The sequence below is a fragment of the Macaca thibetana genome, chromosome 17, assembly GCF_024542745.1.
Source record: "Macaca thibetana thibetana isolate TM-01 chromosome 17, ASM2454274v1, whole genome shotgun sequence".
Lineage (NCBI taxonomy): Eukaryota > Metazoa > Chordata > Mammalia > Primates > Cercopithecidae > Macaca > Macaca thibetana.
This window is the reverse complement of record NC_065594.1, coordinates 79961947-79982599: the sequence shown is the minus strand read 5'-3', so window position 1 is coordinate 79982599 and position 20653 is coordinate 79961947. Positions and strand designations below refer to the sequence as shown.

Sequence of the window (20653 nt, the reverse complement as noted above, 5' to 3'; positions counted from 1 at the left end):
ACATTGCATAGTAGTGATGGTTACATAACTCTGTGACTATACTAAAAATCACTCAATTGTATGCTTTTAAAGGGTGAGCATGATGACACATGAATTAAATCTCAATAAAGCTGCTATTTAAGAAAATACATGAAGGCAAACTAAAGAAGAAACAAGCGTCTAAACACTACAATTTAAAAATAGAGACCATGAGAATTATTTCAAAAGCATGACACAACTACATCCTAGCTACAAGAAACACACAGTACTTTCAACATAAAATCACAGATGGAGAAATACATATCACGCAAATAGTAAGAATAAAACACAATCTTCAGAGTCCAACATTAAACAACCTGTCCTAGATCACACAGCTACTAAGTGGTAGAGAAAGAATTTACCTGTCATTCTGACTCCAGAATGAGCTAATAGACGCATAGGGCAGTAAGGAGAGAGCATAATAAGAAAGCTAGAAAATAACATTTCAACCTGTCTTAACCTCAAGCAAAGGGAAAAAAAATCCCAGCCTCATCAAATCCCAGATTTTTCTATTGAAACCACTCCCCAAAATCCACAAGCCCTAAAAGGATCTGACCTATCTACATCCTTAAAAGACTCCCTAACTGGAAAGGGAGAGTCTTCCTTTTCAGGCATTCACTTTAGAGCATTTAGTATTCCACATCACATTCATAATCTTCAACAAATATTCCAAAAGCTGAACTTAAGCCAACACATAGGAAAAGAAAGGTTCTCAAACATTTCAAAAGATACTCTGGCATGAGGGTTTTATGAAGTTGCATTCATTAGTTCTTATCAATTCTTTTGAACATCACATATGTACAAGTAACAATTAGAAAAATATTATAAAATTACAGTGAAAAGGAAAAAGGAGTCAACAGAACTTTCTCCTCCAAATCCAGGGAGACTTCATTAGTTCCACCAAAGAATACCAACGAGTGGCAAAAGGCATCAATATCACTATGCTGCAGCTCTGGCCCTCAGTTACCTGAGCAAAGCTCCCTCAGTTACCTGAGCAAAGCTCCCTCAGTTACCTTACTCAGAAAGTCAGCAAATCCAAGCGAGGATTTGCCTTCGCTGGCACCCAAGTTACAAGATGAGAAAAACAAAAGAAACAACTCTGCTTTTTAGATGTCTATGATGATACACCAATGGGGAAGAGGGGAAGGGAGCAGAAAGAGAGAAGCCTCCACCAACAGCAAGAACAGGTGCCAGCTAAAGCTATCGATTACAAACAAATACCACTAACAGCCCGGCCCAGTTCCAATGCATCTGAGAGTCAGCCTGGAACATAAACTAAACATGGGATCCATACTCTCATTTACCAGCTATGTGACACTGGGTAAGGCATTTATTTAACCTTTCAGAGATTGTTCTCTCTTCCATAAAACCAAGAATAAAAATAAGAATACACCATAGGTTGTCATAATGATTAAATAACTTATCTGCAGGTAGGTATTCCATACTTATTTTTGCATTTTACTTTCAAATAATTTTAAAATTTTGCTATTATGAAACACCTTACCATGAACATTTTCTCAAGTATATCTTTGTAAGTGAGATTCTTAAGAGTGGAACTGCTAAATTAAAGAATATAATGGGCCGGGCGCGGTGGCTCAAGCCTGTAATCCCAGCACTTTGGGAGGCCGAGACGGGCGGATCACGAGGTCAGGAGATCAAGACCATCCTGGCTAACCCGGTGAAACCCCGTCTCTACTAAAAATAAAAAAAACTAGCCGGGCAAGGTGGCGGGCGCCTGTAGTCCCAGCTACTCGGGAGGCTGAGGCAGGAGAATGGCGTAAACCCAGGAGGCGGAGTTTGCAGTGAGCTGAGATCTGGCCACTGCACTCCAGCCTGGGCGACAGAGCGAGACTCCGCCTCAAAAAAAAAAAAAAAAAAAAAAAAAGAATATAATGATGTTTTAAATTTTGACAAATACTAGCAAATTTCTGGGGGCCAGGGGAGGTCTGAAACAATTTACACTTCCAGGAACCAAACTATGTGACCCTTGCCCACACTGGATGCCACAGCTATTTAAAAGGTTTTTGGTTAACCCAATGGCTATTTTAAAAATCACCTCTCATTTTACAGTAGTTACATTTCTTATCTTGCTAAAAACTCAAGAAGGAAAGAAGATAAAAGAGCACAATTACCAAACCTCACACGCTCAGCACAGTTCCCTCCTATGCTTTCAACGCTGCGCATCCTGATGGAACTCACTATCCAACTACATATACGTGTATCTTTCAAGTACACAGATAGGACCCAAACACAAAACACGAATTCTAACATATGTTTCCCCTGAAGCTAATTACTATAACTTATAATGCTATGTTACCTGAAATGACAAGATCCGATAATATGATTAAAACAACATAGAAAAACCAGAAAGAAAACAAGGAATACTAGGAAATATCTTCAAGCCAACATCCCACTTTTCCAGAGCAGGTAGTTTCACATTTCAAAGCTCTTTGTAAACTCTGTTAAGAATGTCTTTGCCTCATCCTAACAATCCTCATAGTCTCCCATGGATGGTCCTTTAATGTTCGTGATAAAAGAAGCCTGCAGGGAAAATGCGGAATAGAAAACAATTTGGAAATAAAATCTGTTGGCTCAGCACATTAAAATTACGGAAAATCGCTATTTTTATGAGGATTATGTGTATCTTTGTTTTTTCTATGAACTATTTAAGCAATAACAAAAAGACATGATTTTTTTTTTCTTTTTTAGGCAGAGTCTCGCTCTGTTGCCCAGGCAGGAGTGCAGTGGTGTGATCTTGACTCACTGCAACCTCTGCCTCCCAGGCTCAAACGATTCCCCTGTCTCAGCCACCCAAGTAGCTGGGATTACAGGCTCGTGCCACCACACCTGGCCAATTTTTGTGTTTTTAGTAGAGATGGGGTTTCGTCATGTTGACCAGGCTGGTCTCAAACTCCTGACCTCAAGTGACCTGCCCACCTCAGCCTCCCAAAGTGCAGGGATTAGAGGTGTGAGCCACCGTGCCCAGCCCACATGATCTTTTTCCAGTCATGGGCGGCAGGGACTGTATAAAATCCAATCCCACTTTGTGAAAACTTGGCATAAAAAATTATTAGTCTTATAAAGTTTGGTGTGTTTTTATATTGGGGGAATTTGGCTTATTGTACACTTTCTAAAGCAAATACATAGCAGTTACTCAGAAAAAAAAAAATCAAAAAATCATTTTAGTCCTGGATATTAAGTAAAAACAATGTATCAGATAAAGCACAGATCATTTTTCTAAAAACAAAAACATTCCAATCAAACTGAAACAAGAAGTCCAAGGAAAGAAATTACTTCTCAACAGAAGGATCTACTTCTCAATAGAACCCTTTCCCCACAGAGGCTGCATGTGAACTGTGCCTTCAAGGGCAGGCAGCAGTTAGACATGCTGCAGTTAGACATGCAGCACTTAGACACGGGGGTGGGAGGCCACATACGCCCACCCAGAGAGAGTGAGGAAAGCACTCAGGGCAGAGCCAGCCACGCATGGGAGCAGCGCACAGTCAGGCTGGGTGGAGGCACAGCACTGAAAAAAGGGAAACGGGGAAATAGGTTTGGAAAGAAAATTAGTGTGAAAGAAAGGAGGCGGCTGTATATTCTACATGTTTTTCTCTAATGTAGAACCCCAGATGGAAATCATCCTTCTTACTTTCGTTTACAAAGATACTGATCTTATCTCACAATATTTTCTTCCCTAAAGTGATTTGTTTTCTGAAGTGTATTTGTGTATCAACTTATTTTCCATAACATGACTATGAGCACCCAGTGTGTAGGAACCAGATTAGATTCATTTTTATTAATATATCCTTCTCAAAGGCCTAGAACAGATTCTAAAGAAGCATTTTTTGGCCAGGCACGGTGGCTCACACCTGTAATCCCAGCACTTTGCGAGGCCGAGGCAGGCGGATCACGAGGTCAGGAGTTCGAGACCAGCCTGACCAAAATGGTGAAACCCCGTCTCTACTAAAAATACAAAAATTAGCCAGGCATGGTGGTGGCGGGCGCCTGTAATCCCAGCTACTCAGGAGGTTGAGGCAGGATAGCTTGAACCCAGGAGACAGAGGTTGCAGTGAGCCGAGATCACACCACTGTGCTCCAGCCTGGGTGACACAGCGAGGCTATGTCTCAAAAAAAAAAAAAAAAAAAAAAAAAAAAACACCTTTTAATAACTGAAAAATGCATAAACTGTATACAATAAATATTATATATAATATATAAAATAAATAAATGTATTAACTGTATAGGAATAAATGCCTAATACTGGTACCACATCACTTATCTGGGATTTGGATATTCATCTATAGCAGGAGTTCCCAAACTTTTTCTATAAAGGACCATAGAAAAAGTACTTTAGGCTTGATAGGCCAAATGGTCTCTGTCACAACTACTCAATTCTGCTGTCACAGGACAAAAGCAGCATAGACAATGCATAAATGAAAGAGCATGGCTGTGTTTCAATAAAATTTTATTTACAAAAACAGGCAGCAGGCTGCATTTGTAATGTGGACCGTAGTGCGCTGACCTCTCATCTATACAGACTTAAATGTAATACATTACATTATATATATGCACACATACACATTTAAATACAAGTATTATATTCAAATAGTTTTTATAATAACAGAATCTTGGTCAAAATTCCACGGAAGATAAAAAATAAAAAGGGATATAAACAAAAAACTGTAGATATGCCGCATAAAATCTGGGAAACTGGAACCTCTGGATGCGTCCATGTAATTTGCCCTCTCCAGATATCTCTTTAGGCCTTAGTTTTGGACCCACAAAGCAAGGTGGTTAAAATAGACAATTCTGTGATCTTAAGAGCTGTTCCAAGTTAAAGTTATAGATTTTAAGTGGAAATTCCATCTAGAAAATAACAACATTCACAAATAATTTCAAATCTGTGGAAGAACAGAATACGAGTACAGTTATGCACCACAGAACATTTCAATGAGGCACCACACGTATGACAGTGGTTCCACAGATTCTAACACTGTATTTTTAACTGTATCTTCTCTATGTTTACATGTTTAGATACACAAATATTTACCACTGTATTACAACTGCCTGTACAGCAACATGTATAGGTTTGCAGCCTAGGAGCAGCAGGCTATAACTCACTTAGCCTAAGTGTGTAGGAGACTCTACCATGTAGATTTGTGTAAGTAGACTCTGTGATGTTCGCACAAGGACAAACTCGCCTAATGATGCATTTCTCAGATGTATTCACGTTGTTAAGCAACACATGACTGTATGCCACAGAAACAAGTATAACATATTAGAATAAATTAAGACAGTACCTGGCATAATTGATCTAATAATAAACATATGTACAAACGCTAATCAAAATCATATCCCAGTACCTAAAAAATAAGGTTTCAGTACCATCTTGAATGAATATACCTGGAAAAATCAATTTAATAACAAACATAGGTTAATTCACCTATCTGGAAGGGGACATTTAGATCATTAAAAACAACTTTACCCAAAATAGAGGCATTGGTAAGATTTGATATTAAATGCCACAAAATAATTAAAGCACTACAATAACTCACTAAACTCCCTAACATATTTACAGTTAAAAATCTGAAGTTTTTAACTTTAATTCAAATACCATGCAGTATATAATAAACCAGGTATCATTCATTAGGTGTAATGGTGATTTTCTAAACTTTTCTATTTTTATAATTACTCTTCAAATCAAGAGTTGAGTTTCAGAATAAAAACACTTCACTTTTCACAAACAGTTTTTCAAAGAATTCTTGGGTTAATTAAAATTCTATAATCCATCACTACCCACATTTACAAAAGCCATGCTACCACACTGCTTTCTGATATAGAAATGAAGAGTTTCTGGTTCATTACCAACTCACCAAACATCTGGCAAATTCTTTGTTTTCTGAAAGGAATCCATAACCTGGATGTACCTTAGAAATGAAAGCAAAAAGCACTTTCAATTTTATCATATTGCAAAAGCTTTATAAGCAAAATGTACAGTGCATTTATGTATTAATATTTATTGTTCGAGAGCCCTTGAATAGGTATACTTCTCTTATACACTGATCAGTTCTAATTCACATTTCTAGGATCAGAATCAAATTCCAAAAAACTGCCTCCTATATTTACTTTCTCCACACTCCCTATGTCCTAATTGATTTTCCACACAGTATCTTTGTCCTAACCATAATGGGGAGTATACACCCACATATATCTTAATACCCACTAGCATTTGTCTACATATTTCAACAAAACTCTCTCTCCTTTTCCTGAGGCTAACTTTGTCCACAATTCTGGAGAATTTCACAATGGCTGGTGTGTCAAAGATTTATGTAAAAGGAACCTTGGCAAGATGGAGGAAAAACTCTAAATTCTCCTTTCTTTACAGTACTCATGAACTGGTAATTTCCAAAACCCAGACTACTAGGACAGCTAATACATTTTATTCCTGATGGCATTAATAATACTCAGCCACTACCAACAAGATCTTTCTATCAAACTGAACTAAAATGGAGGTGTGGTTTTACTTTTATTTTATGCTCTGAATTTTTTTCCTTCTAATGTCTACTCTTCTTTCCTTCCTCACCCCAAACTTTGCCATTCACAACTACTTTATACTATCCTCACCCACAAGCCACATTGCTGCAATCTACCAGCTTGATCTAATCAAGTAATTTTTGGCTCTCCCACACTGGCCAAACATAAATTTAGCCATTTCAGTATCAGCCAGTGTTGAATATACTTCTAGTAAAATAATTCTGCTAAAAACAAATTCAAATTTCTGAAGGAACCAGTATCATGATCCAGAAATACTTATATATTAGCAACTTTTAAATGCTGAACTCAGGCTGGGCACAGTGGCTCATGCCTGTAATTCCAGCAGTTTAGGAGGCTGAGGCAGGCAGATCACCTGAGGTCAGGAGTTCAAGACCAGCCTGACCAACATGGTGAAACCCCTTCTCTACTAAAAACACAAAATGAGCTGGGTGTGGTGGCAGGCACCTGTAATCCCAGCTACTTGGGAGGCTGAGGCAGGAGAATCGCTTGAACCTGGTGGGGCAGAGGTTGCAGTGAGCTGAGATCATGCCACTGCACTCTGGCCTGGGCAACAAAAGCGAAACTCCATCTCAAAAAAACAAAACAAAACAAATGCTGAACTAAGCTTTATGAACATGGTACAGAACAATTTAAACTACTGTATCAGGGAAGAAGAGCTTTCATTCCACCAATTTCATTTTATCAACACTCAACTACAGATTTATGTTGGCAAGCTATAGTTAAAATGTTAAAAGAGTTTTACCTTCGCTAACTGTGCTAATAAACTGTAAACATCTATAATATGGGTTCATGAATTAAGTTTTTTATTTAAACATGCATCTTACTGAAACATTTCTTTCAAAAGAAATGTGAGCACTAATTGAAGCGCTCCAGGCTTAATGTTGGTGTTGGATGTCTCCACCCAATTTTAGAGATAACTTTGCATAGTTTTTAACACGGTATATAATTAGTTCTCTGATAATTAAAAAAAGAAAAAAGAAAAAAACACTGTTTCCGATGTCAGAAATCTTTTTTTTCCTTGGATTCCACTCTATTCATACAGAACTGGGGGTAGAGAGAATGATTTATCCTTGTAAATTATGAGCATTCTACTGACATTAACAAACTAAAATAATTACCAAATGTGCTGTTTTTATTTCTGGAGGTGTACTAGGTATACGTAATTTTTAAATTATTAAAATGGAATTTAAACAGAGTCTTTGGATCCTGTTTATAATACAGAATGTTTAAAAATGCTCTTATTACACTGAAAGGGTTAATACTCAAAACTAATTGGGATTTCTTTTTTCCTAGCAAATTTGGAAATGAACTGAAACTGCTCCCTGGTGTGAAAGCTGAATCCAGCAGCCACCTGCAGGATCAGCGACCAACACTGCCAGATGCTACAAAGCCTTTGATTTCCAGTAGCGAATTCGACCACATTTAACTCATGTGACATGAACTAACTGCAACAGCATTTTCAATCATTCTTTCCTATTTTTTTTTTTAAATACAAACTCTAGCTTTCTGCTCACTACATATGAAACAGCTGCAGTAGATAGATTCATTCAAACTCACAGCTTGGGCCCTGGTTTTCTTAATGGCTTCCATGATGGCATCCATGTTGAGGTAGCTTTTACTGGTGGGAGCTGGGCCAACACAGACGGCCTCATCCGCCATTTTCACATGAACCTGAGGAGACAAATTTCTGCATTAACAGATGCGCCCAGCAAAAAGAATTACCATCATCTGCAAATACACACAAAATTGCAAATCTGATTGTTCCACATATCATTTATAGAGTCATATTTCTTTTTGAGTATGCACTAAAAAGCAACAATGAAACAAATAAACTCAAGGACTCTATTACCCATGATTTCATTTATTACAGCCTAATTCATTGTCTAAGCAAATAATTTCCATAATATCCCCTACCTCTTTATGTAAAATCACAGCAAACAATTTTAGCTTCCTATTCCGTTCATCAATACATAAATTTGATATCAAAAACTACCTTGTTACATGTAGCCAGGGTAGCCCAATATTTTAATAACGAGCACTCAAGACCAGTTCTAAGCAAGCTCCCCAGGAAGTTGGGATAATTAGAGGGACTGAATGGAGGGATGCAGCGAGTGTCCCTGCACAGCATCAGGTCAGCACCAGAAACAAATTAAAGCCTAAGACGAAAGAAAGAGTTCAATATCACAACATGTGAACCAGAAAATCTTGAGAATCATTTAAATACTCTCACATTCAATCTTCATCCATTTTACATTTATTCCTAAAAGAAATGATATGTATATTAAGTTCTAACGCTACTCAAAATTCAGGAATATATGCTCCATTTTTAAGACTACTCACTCTATAATGTTTAAATGTATTTATTTTGCATAATAGAAGCAAGCATTCAATATGAAAAAGAGTAAACTCTAGTTCTAAAAGGAGTCTATTCTTTTTAAATGATGAAAGGATTAGTATCTTTTTAAATGACTTTTCCTAATTTCCTAATGGTCTTCTAGTTTCAGAAACTTCCAGATTACAATTATTTTGCAAGACAGATATATAAAACTGGAACACAAACATACACCTAAACATTTGACCCACTCCTCCACCAAAAAAAAAAAAAAAAAAAAAGTCAAAGGTGGCAAATACCTGAGTATTTCTGTTATAGTCTTCAGTTATGAAATAATTTTTAAATACTTTGTTTTAAATTAGATCTTAAAAAAACAAAAAAGCAGTCTTTTAGAAAGCTAAGAATTCTCTTTGTCAATTCAATAAATATTTTCCACTTTAGTAAAAAATTATATTGAGTATTGAAAGGTAAAAGATCAGGTAAACGCCCAAGGGATTTTCAGGTCAGTATCTTACTATAAAATATCCAAATATATACATTTGGTAATTATTTAATAATACCAATTGCAGGGAAAAGCAGCCCTGCTTGCAAAGGGCTTCTAAATATCCCTGTGTTCAAAGCAAGGCCTTCCTCGTGGTTATCGTTGCCTGGTACGCCCCCAACCTCAAGTTGCTCTTCTGCCCTCAGACCAGAATGCCCCTCCTCTATTGCCCTATTGCCCTCTGTCCACTTCAGATCCTGTTACTGTCAATTTTGTTGTTGTAATTGTGATTGTAGTTTTTTTCTGTAAGAAAGAAATTGAGTACTTCACAATCCTTTAAAAAGAATACATTTAAGTCTTTGTTTAAACTTAAATCCACATTTGTTTTATTGTCCTCAGATACTACCTATTATAGAAGATGCACTTCAAGTTTCACATCTACCCCTGGATCTCTCCCAAGTACTTCAATTTAGGATGAATCTCCTTTAATCTAAACTCTGAGAGTAGTTAGTACAAATTTTAGCATATAATCTCATCTACCCAACAATCTCATTTTAACTGCTTTGCACACTGTTACAATTTCTCCTCCACCAGATCATAAGGTTATGCCTTAAATTCTTTTTTTAATCTCCCCTAGCCCAATGTTATGTGATTAAAGCTATTTACTCACAGATACACTTGGATAGCAGCTTGCTTAGTAACTTTCATTATCAAATGTTAAAAGCCATTGTCCTTGAAGTACAAAAAAGTTGCAACTTTTATTATCTTTTTTTCATTATATTTGAGGTAAAAATCTACACCTACATAAAGTCTTCTTAATCTTGGCAATACATATGGCAACTGGTGGTTTATGGAGGAAAAGAAATGAAAAGATACACATAGGCACATGTGTTTATGTGTCCAAAATTTCTATAATAAACATGCATTCAAAAGTAAAAAGGAGAGAGAGAATCCTAATAGTATTGACATTTTTACTTACAGTCTTTTCTCTAAATACACTTTTATAATGATACTGCATACATAATTTACACCCTTTTGTTTTTTAATAGCATAATAGACATTTTTCCTATTTTATCACAAACGTTTTGTAAACATACCAAGAACTAGCTCAGAGCCTAATATATTTTACTGGGTGATTAAGATTACTCCAGTTAAAAAAAAAAGACTGCTCCAATAAACATTTGAATAAATTATGCATTAAAAGCAGGTCAAAACTGCTATGGACTTTACAAAGAAGGACTAAACACAAATTGTTTATAAAGGATTGGTTGGCTTATTTTCCTCCCTTTGCAGGAACAAATCTTACTTCAGGTGGCAGGGTACATTCAAGTCTCAACAAGCCCACAGTCTAGCCCAGGGTCGGTAGTAGCAAAAAGCCATGCAAAAGAAAACATTAGAATTCTCTGCTGCCTTAGTTAAGGAGACACTTAAGAGTCAACTTGGAAAGAACAATCTAACAAACTTTTGAAACTCTATTTCAATTTTGTTGTCATTGTTGTATGAAATGTGTGAGGTGTTTTCTTTGGCTTAATAATACAAAAAACAATATTCAAGCAATGCAGATGCTATTCTGCAGAATGACTTAATATTGCATAGGCTGACTAGATATGTTTGTTTCAAAAATATCAACATCTTGAAAAATATAAATTCCTTTTTATATATTTTAATGGTAAAGGAAATATATAACAACCATGGAAAGTTTAAACTGAGGTAAACTAATCAATTAAGCAGGATTTGCTGGTTATATGGTTTCAAAAAGAAAAGTAAAGCATTTTAAGTACTAACACTAAGTATATACACTAAGTATAGTTTGTCTTCATAAACTTCTCCGTTCTCAGAAAACCAATAGAGATTTTTAAAGCAGATTATTAGTTTTCCCATCAAGCATTTAGTTTTATATTTTGAATTATTTTATTCTTCAGAGAAAAATTACTTGTATCAGCTTATCACCTGCATGAGCCTAATTTCCAAATAACAAGCTAGGAGAACAACAGATGTGTTTTTCATCTTACAGGACTGAGAAAAATCATCTTCTTTACCAACTTTTAAAAAATAAATCAAACTTTTTTTTTTTTTTCCGTCTAGCAGCTGCCATCAGGTAAGCCAAGATGGGTGCATACAAGTACATCCAGGAGCTATGGAGAAAGAAGCAGCCCGATGTCATGCACTTTCTTCTGAGGGTCCGCTTTCTTCTGAGGGTTCGCTGCTGGCAGTACCGCCAGCTCTCTGCTCTCCACAGGGCTCCCCGCCCCACCCGGCCTAATAAAGCACGCCGACTGGACTACAAGACCAAGCAAGGTTACGTTATATACAGGATTCGTGTTCGCCAGTGGTGGCCGAAAACGCCCAGTTCCTAAGGGTGCGACTTACGGCAAGCCTGTCCATCATGGTGTTAACCAGCTAAGGTTTGCTCCAAGCCGTCAGTCCCTTGCAGAGGAGGGAGCTGGACGCCACTGTAGGGCTCTGAGAGTCCTGAATTCTTACTGGGTTGGTGAAGATTCCACATATACATTTTTTGAGGTTATCCTCATTGATCCATTCCATAAAGCTAACAGAAGAAATCCTGACACCTAATGGATCACCAAACCAGTCCACAGCACAGGGAGATGCGTGGGCTGACATCTGCAGGCTGACAGCCCTGGCCTTGGAAAGGGCCCTAAGTTCCACCACACTATTGGTGGTTCTCGCCGGACAGCCTGGAGAAGGCGCAATACTACCCTGGCTCCACCGTTACCGATAATATAAGTAAAGTTTGTAAAATTCATACCTAATAAACAATTTGAAATAATAATATAAATAATAAAAATATAAAAAAATGAATATTAAAAATAAATTTAAATGTTTGGATATAAATAGGATAAAAATTACGCCTGCGGCCAGGCACGGTAGCTCACGCCTGTAATCCCAGCACTTTGGGAGGCCGAGGCGGGTGGATCGCAAGGTCAGGGGTTCAAGACCAGCCTGACCAACATGGAGAAACCCTGTCTCTACCAAAAATACAAAAGAAAATTAGCTGGGCGTAATGGTGCGCGCCTGTAATCCTACCTACTCAGGAGGCTGAGGCAGGAGAATCGCTGAACCTGGGAGGCAGAGGTTGCAGTGAGCCAAGATCAGGCCACTGCACTCCAGCCTGGGAAACAGAGCAAGACTCCATCTTAGGGGTACGGTGGGGGTGCGGGGGGGGATTATGCCTGCATTTAAAAACTGTGAGTTAATAGAAAATTTCATATTAGTCAATTAGATGCCTAAAATACATTGAAAAAGACACTCTATTTGGTCCCTGTCCTTATCAAATAGATTGCATCTGAGTGATAAAAAGTGCTAGGCCAGATGTTGTATTTAGTATAAAACTCAATGGTCTCAGTGAAAGCTTCTGAATACCTTCTAAACTAGTACATACTGAGAAAGGTAAAGAAGGCAAGCAGCTTTGGAAATGCTTCTTCATGCCTAGAGATATTCTGAAACCTATCACTCAAGGAGATCTGTAGTGAAGTAGACACTACCACAACTGAGAATACAGGAGTTTTCCTTGTGATGTCCTTCAATGCAAGACACTCGGTAGAACACTCGAAGGAAGACGTAATACATACCAGATGCACTCGCTGGCTGAAAGTAGCAATACCTTACATAACCTGGCCAGTCTTCAGTATCCACCATATCTAATCAAATTATCCAAACATTACTAACCAATGAAAATTATCCTGAAAGTAGAATGGTGGATGCCAGAGACTGTGGGGAGCCTGGAATGGGGAGTTACTGTTTAATGGGTACAGAGTTTCAGTTTTGTAATATGAAAAGAGTTCTGGAGATAGATTATAGTGATGGCTGCACAACAATGTGAAAGTACTTAATGCCACTGAACTGTACACTTAAAAATAGTTAAAATGGTAAATTTCCTTATAAGCATTTTACCACAATTTAAAAAATAATAAACTTATTGAGAGTCTCAAAAAAGAGAGAGAGAAAATTACCCTGAAAGACTAAAGGGTTAAAGAAAGGAAAGCCAACTGCATTAATCTTCATCTGAATAACTGGGGGGAAAAAAAAAAAAGAATCAACCAGATAAAATCTTATTTCTATAAAAAAAAAGAATAGAACTCTTTCTATTTCATTCAAAGTACCTAAAGATACGTTATACAAGTTTTAAAAAAACTAACATTCTGGCATGTCCTTTCCCTGAAAGGCAATTTGATCATAGAAAACAAAATGATTTTTTTAAAGATTCGCTTTTGATTCCATTTTGAAAAACTACACATGTAGCACCAAGACGTATTTATTCATGGTTATTTTGGATGGTAGAATTAGTGACTACTATTTTTCTTCTAAGATAACTTACATGATTTTCAAAGTGGTAAAATTTAAAACTACAGGGAAAAAAGAGGATACGTTTTTGCCAGTTACAAAATTCCCAGCCCATTTTCTACAATCCTGTTTTCATCTCACACAAGGGAACTAATACTGAATCAATCTGGGAACCAAAACAAAGGTGTTTTGGGTTTTTTTGTTGTTTGGGTTTTTTTGTTTTTTGTTTTAGTCTTTGTCTTACAAGCATGCATTCCTGAGGATACAGTAAACAACAAAAGAATGAAAACCAGCAGGAGGAGAACTATCTTCTCATACCACTGAGCCCTTAGTAGAAGCATCAAGGGAGAAGGGGAGGAATGACAGAGAGAAAGGAGACATCAAGTATTCAAGCAAAACCTTAGCAAGAGCCATGTCGGTGTAGCTGGTGGGTACCAGACCACAATGCAAAGGACTGCGCAATAAAGCAGAGGAAGAAGTAGAGTAGGGGTGGGGTTGGGTGGGGCAGGGACTGTCCATATGGTTGGATGTAAAGAATGGGAGAGGCAGAGTGACAGCCGAGAGATGGCTCAGGTTTGTTTTCCTTTATTAGCTTAGGAAAAACTTGAACAAATGCCTTTGAGAAGGGTAATGTGCAAAAAAACTAGGTAAAAACACCTGAGATATGAAATAATTCAGAGTAAAAAATTTCTGACAAGCAGTGGCAGACCCAAGAGGCTTCCCACGTGGAGGCTGAGGTGGCAGTGAGCTGTGATTGCACCACTGCACTCCAGCCTGGGTAACAGAGTGAGACCCTGTCTCAAAAAATAACAAATAAAAAGACTAAAACTGCCGTGTGCAGTGGCACAGCCCCTGTAGTCCCAGCGGCTTAAGAGGCTGAGGCAGGAGGATCACTCAAGCCCAGGAGTTCGAGTCCAACCTGGGTAACACAGTGTGACCCCATCTGTAAAAATATAAAATAATAATTAAATAAATGAAATAAAATGAGCAAAATGGTAAACTTTATGTTATATAGATTTTATAAAAAACAAAAAAAACTATACAGATCCATCACAATTTCCGGTCAATTACTGACAAGCCAGAATGAAAGTATACATTTGAAGAATGTCACTACATAGTAAAAAAGAAATAAATAATACTACCTAAGAAAAACTATGACACGGTAGGGTTGGGGGAGGAAACAAGAAAATACCAGTAAGAGTGTGGGCTCCGCTCTAGCTTGCAATCTTTTTTTTTTTTTTTTTTTTTTTTTTTTTTTGAGACGGAGTCTCGCTCTGTCACCCAGGCTGGAGTGCGGTGGCCGGATCTCAGCTCACTGCAAGCTCCGCCTCCCGGGTTCACGCCATTCTCCTGCCTCAGCCTCCCGAGTAGCTGGGACTATAGGCGCCGCCACCTCGCCCGGCTAGTTTTTTGTATTTTTTAGTAGAGACAGGGTTTCACCGTGTTAGCCAGGATGGTCTCGATCTCCTGACCTCGTGATCCGCCCGTCTCGGCCTCCCAAAGTGCTGGGATTACAGGCGTGAGCCACCGCGCCCGGCCTCTAGCTTGCAATCTTTAAGATTATTTTCCACTTACTAAAGAGAAAGCTATCACACATGCATTCAAGGTCTAGTGATGAAGACATAAATACGCAGGCATATATTTCTGAATACCTCTTTCTGAAGCAATAACAGAGTGAAATTCTAGGAATAGGATTGGGAAATAATCTCCACTGAAATCAATATTTTTTAAAAAGTGTTTCCAAACCATATGAACAGCTAATGCCAATTCCACAAAATATAGAGAGCCACCAAAAGTCAGGAGATCTTAAAAGCCCTACCAGAGCCCCAGCAGCAGCTATCACTGCTCAACACAGGCCACTAAATGATGACACTATGCATATAAAGCAAGTCATTTAGATGTTCTTAAATTTTTCAATTTTATTGTAATTACCCAAGTAATGTAAGACTCCTTTGGTTAAAAAGAAAAAAAGCTTAAACAGTATAGATACCAGATAATCATTATTCCCTGCCCCCTTTTAAAGGCTCCTAGTCCCATTTCCTATTATTATCCAGCTATTATCTGTTTTGCATGTGTCCTTCCAAACTTACCTAAGCATTTTCATATGGATATGCAGACATAAAACTGCAGAGTTTTATTTTGTGTTTAAGATTTTTCTTGGTTTAAACTGAATCACACTACATATTATTTATTCTACAAGTAATTTTATCGCTCAGTTTTTGTTTTTTTTTTTTTTTTAGAATTCTACCTCATAATTTTTAACTGCTACCCAGTATTTCTAAGTAATGTAGATGAACCATAACTTTAACCATTCTCCTAATATTGGACATGGTTCCAATTTGCCGGTATTGTGCACTGCAATAAGCTTCCCTAAACATGCCAATCTGTATACATATGTATATTTCTATAAGAAAAATATTTAAAAGTACAAATACCGCAAACTACACACTTAAAATCTTAGGTCAACTTACACTACTATTAGAGATTAATTTCCCCACACTACACCATCATTGAACATGGTTTATCTTTCTAATTTTATTAATGTAATGGAGAAAAATGATTCCTCCTTTTTTTAATTTGCATTTTCGTGGTAATGAGTTTGGGCATATTTGCTTGTTTGTGAGCTATCTGTATTTCTCCTAACCATTAATCTTTTTTTTTTTTTTTGAGATAGAGTCTCACTCTGTCACCCAAGCTGGAGTAGAGTAGCACGATCTCGGCTCACTGCAACCTCCACCTCCTGGATTCAAGTGATTCTCCTGCCTCAGCCTCCTGAGTAGCTGGGATTACAGGCATGTGCCACACCACCAGGCTAACTTTTGTAGTTTTAGTGGAGACGGGATTTCACCATGTTGGTCAGGCTGGTCTCGAACTCCTGACCTCGTGATCCATCCGCCTCGGCCTCCCAAAGTGCTGGGATTACAGGCATGAGCCACCGCACCCAGCCACCATTAACCATTTTTAAATTTAATACAACAGACATCTTATAAAAAAGCAAAGCTGGCCCGTGCGGTAGCTCACGCCTGTAATCCCAGCACTTTGGGAAGTGGAGGCAGGTGGATCACTTGAGGCCAGGAGTTTGAGATCAGCCTGGCCAGCATGGCGAAACCCCATCTGTGCTAAAAATACAAAAAATTAGCCAGGTATGGTGGCGCACGTCTATGGTCCCAGCTGCTTGGGAGACTGAGGCACAAGAATCACTTGAACCCAGGAGGCAGAGGTTGCAGCGAGCTGCTGAGATTGCACCAGGGCAATCCAGCCTGGGCGACAGAGTGAGACTCAAAAAAAGAAAGGAAACTATCTTTTGTTTTGTTTTGTTTTTAATTACATGTAATATATGTAAATATATGTAATACCTAAACTACTTTTTTTTGAGACGGAGTCTCACTCTTTCGCCCAGGCTGGAGTGCAATGGCGCATTCTCGGCTCACTGCAACCTCCACTTCTTGGGTTCAAGCGATTCTCCTGCCTCAGACTCCTGAGTCGCTGGGACTACAGGCACCCGCCACCAAGCCCAGCTTTTTTTGTGTATTTTTAGTAGAGACGGGGTTTCACAATGTTAGCCAGGATGGTCTCGATCTCCTGACCTCATGATCGGCCCGCCTTGGCCTCCCAAAGTGCTGGGATTACAGGTGTGAGCCACCGCTTTTTTGTAATACCTAAACATTCTTATTCAAAATAAAGCTAACAACTCCACTGACCACACCTGTACCCATTACAATGTCTCTCTCCGGTAATCACTTAACAAGTGAATATGCATTATTAGACTTCAATAGATGCCAAGGGATCCCAACTTGGAGCAATTTTGTCCCCCAGGACACAGTTGGCAATGTCTGTACACAGTTTTGGCTGTCACTACTGGGCCCTGGGGGGACACTACTAGTATCTAGTGGGTAAGATGCCAGGGATGCTGCTAAAAATCCTATAATGTGCAGGACAGTCACCCATGACAGAGTTCTCTAATCCATAATACGAATAGTGCCACTGTTTAGAACCTATGCTCTATGCTTTTATATAGGTAACTATAAAAATATTTTAGGGTGGGATTCTTTTACCATTAATGGTATCATTATACCATACGTGTCCTTACACAAGTTCTCTTTCAATTTTTAATGTCTTAGAGATGTTCTCTGTTGATATATAGAGATCCACCTCAGTCTTTTTAACTACTAAAGAATTCCAAGATATGGCTCTACCGGTTTATGAATCATCTGCTCCCTCATGGACACTGAGTGTGGAGGAATCACCTGGCTGGATGTCACTTCTTGCGCTCAAGGCTGTCTCCTCTGGAGCTGCTCCCATCTTTGCAGCCATCCTCTCCTATCTGTTTCAGACTGGGGTTTCCTGCTGCATGATCCCATCAGCCATCTCTCTTTCAAAATTCCTCTGTTTCCAGGACCAGCGTTTCCAGGATCCCACAAGTATTCTTCACCGTTTTCCATTAAAATTCTGGTTTGTTGTTTATCTTTAGGTCTTTTCTCTTTAACTTTTTCTCTTCCCTGGGAATTTGGGACAGGAAGATGAAGTCTGACTCATCCCAAAAGCCTTAATTATAAGTCAAGACTTTTCAATTTTTTCATTTCTTAACAAAGGAAATATATAGTGTATGTATTATTAATTTAAAAATCAAAGATTAGGCCGAGCGCGGTGGCTCAAGCCTGTAATCCTAGCACTTTGGGAGGCCGAGACAGGCAGATCACGAGGTCAGGAGATTGAGACCATCCTGGCTAACACGGTGAAACCCTGTCTCTACTAAAAAAATACAAAAAACTAGCTGGGCGCGGTGGCAGGCGCCTGTAGTCCCAGCCACATGGGAGGCTGAGGCAGGAGAATGGCGTGAACCTGGGAAGCAGAGGTTACAGTGAGCCGAGATCATGCCACTGCACTCCAGCCTGGGCGACAGAGCGAGACTCCGTCTCAAAAAAAAAAAAAAAAAAAAAAAAAATCAAAGATTATAAACAAGAACATAGTTTTCTAAAATTAATCAGTTAAAACTTATTTTTAAGACTATCATGAAAAGCATCAGCTAATCTAGTGAGCATCTAATATGATATAAAAATGAGTACATGAAAGGGATCATAGCAGTCCCAAACCATTACAGCCATTCCTCTACTGATGTATATTAATGGTGAGTATCTTTCTCATAGTATCTATTCAGACATCATGGCATTCCTAGAAACTCAAAAGCTGGCTTTCTGAGCTCAGATTCCATTTCCCACATTATCCAATATTTTTCCTGGGATCCCAAAAGACAGGACAACTCTTGATTTATGGTATATGGTTGTTTAGTTTCTTCCCAAAAACTTTCAGATGAGTATAACAAATAGCAGCAAAATCAACCACTCAAAAGTTTCCTGCTATAGTTAGCTCCCAGACATTGAAGGTAATCATGAAAAGCAGTTATGGAGTTCAAGAAGTTTTCTTAGCACAGTCATTTCTCACTAAGCAGTGAGATGAAATTTAAAGACATCAGAAATATCTGGGGCCGGGCATGGTGGCTCATGCCTGTAAACCCAATACTTTCGGAGGCCAAGGTGGGAGGATCATTTGAGCCCAGGAGTTCCAGACCAGCCTGGGCAATATAAAGAGGACCCATCTCGACAAAAAAAAAAAAAAAAAATTCTTTTAATTAGCCAGACATGGTGGCTGGCACCTGGAATCCCAGCTACTTGGGAGGCTGAGGCAGAATGATTGCTTGAGCCCATGAGTTGGAAGTTGCAGTGAGCTATGGTCATGCCACTACACTTTAGCCTGGGTGACAGGGCAAGACCCTGACTCAAAAACAAACAAACAACAACAACAAAAAGAAAACAAAAATCTCTAGAAGTGTTTTATTTTCTCTTCAAAAATAAATTCTTTCTTCCCATTTCCCAAGAAAGAAAAGTCTTCTATACCCGAAGACAGAATGAGTACTTTGAAGGAGCTCAAGAAACAATTTTTATTTCTTCCTATTCATCCAAGACTAATAATTAATAAAGTTTTTTTGGTTTTTTTTTTTTTTTTTGGATGCAGAGTCTCACTCTGTCGCCCAGGCTGGCGTGCAGCAGCGCAATCTCGGCTCACTGCAGTCTCTGCCTCCCAGGTGCAAACGATTCTCGTGCCTCAGCCTCCCAAGTAGCTGGGACTACAGGCATGCACCACCACAGCTAGCTAATTTTTTTAGTATTTTTAGTAGAGATGGGGTTTCACCATGTTGGTCAGGCTGGTCTCAAACTCCTGACCCTCAAATGATCCACCCACCTCAGCATCCCAAAGTGCTGGGATTACAGGTATGAGCCACTGCACCTGGCCAAAGATATTTTAACTCAATAGTTAAAGACCCAAAGTGATTGTGCCATTCACTGAATTTACCTGCAACTCCTTAAGTAGGCCCAGCTACCAGGGACAGAAATTCCTCTTTGGGGACTTAGAGAGTATAAGAGAACCACACTCAGATAAATATAGCAAGAGTAGCAGGATTGAAATAAAGAAGGGTACCTATATCTCAACTCCTACCTTCCTTGGAATTGAAGCCCCATGCAAAGTGAAGAATCAGGGTCCAAAATGTGAAAGAACATAAATGTATCATGGGAGATCAAATGACCCACCTCCAGCGGCACTGTCATATACAGGGAGCCTGATATGCTATGCTGGGCCACCAGCTGAACCATATCAGATGAAAGCCCAAGCAAGCATGATGTCAGCAAGCTTACCAGCCTCATGCTAGGACAACGGCATAGACTCCAGTCTGTAAGAAGGCTCATTTCAGCCAGGTGCGGTGGCTCACGCCTGTAATCCCAGCACTTTGGGAGGCTGAGGCGGGTGGATCACCTGAGGTCAGCAGTTTGGGACCAGCCTGGCCAACATGGCAAAACCCCATCTCTACTAAAAAGATAAAAATTAGCTGGGTGTGCTGGCACGCACCTGTAATCCTAGCTACTCGGGAGGCTAAGGTAGGAGAATCGCTTGAACCCAGGAGGCGGAGG

At 38.9% G+C, this 20653-nt stretch overlaps 1 protein-coding gene and 1 pseudogene across 3 annotated transcripts in view; one reads left to right on the top strand and one right to left on the bottom strand.

The window, feature by feature from the left end:
- The window catches only part of PCCA (propionyl-CoA carboxylase subunit alpha), a 438112-nt gene that overhangs the window by 367185 nt on the left and 50274 nt on the right, over positions 1-20653 (bottom strand). For all 3 annotated transcript variants that reach the window (XM_050765975.1, XM_050765974.1, XM_050765976.1), the window contains 2 exons: positions 8131-8244; positions 5892-5945 (listed from right to left, as the gene is read on the bottom strand). In XM_050765975.1, coding sequence (XP_050621932.1) covers positions 5892-5945; positions 8131-8244 — 168 coding nt within the window. The remainder of the gene's footprint in view (positions 1-5891; positions 5946-8130; positions 8245-20653) is intronic.
- On the top strand, positions 11495-12126 carry LOC126940220 (60S ribosomal protein L15-like; annotated as a pseudogene).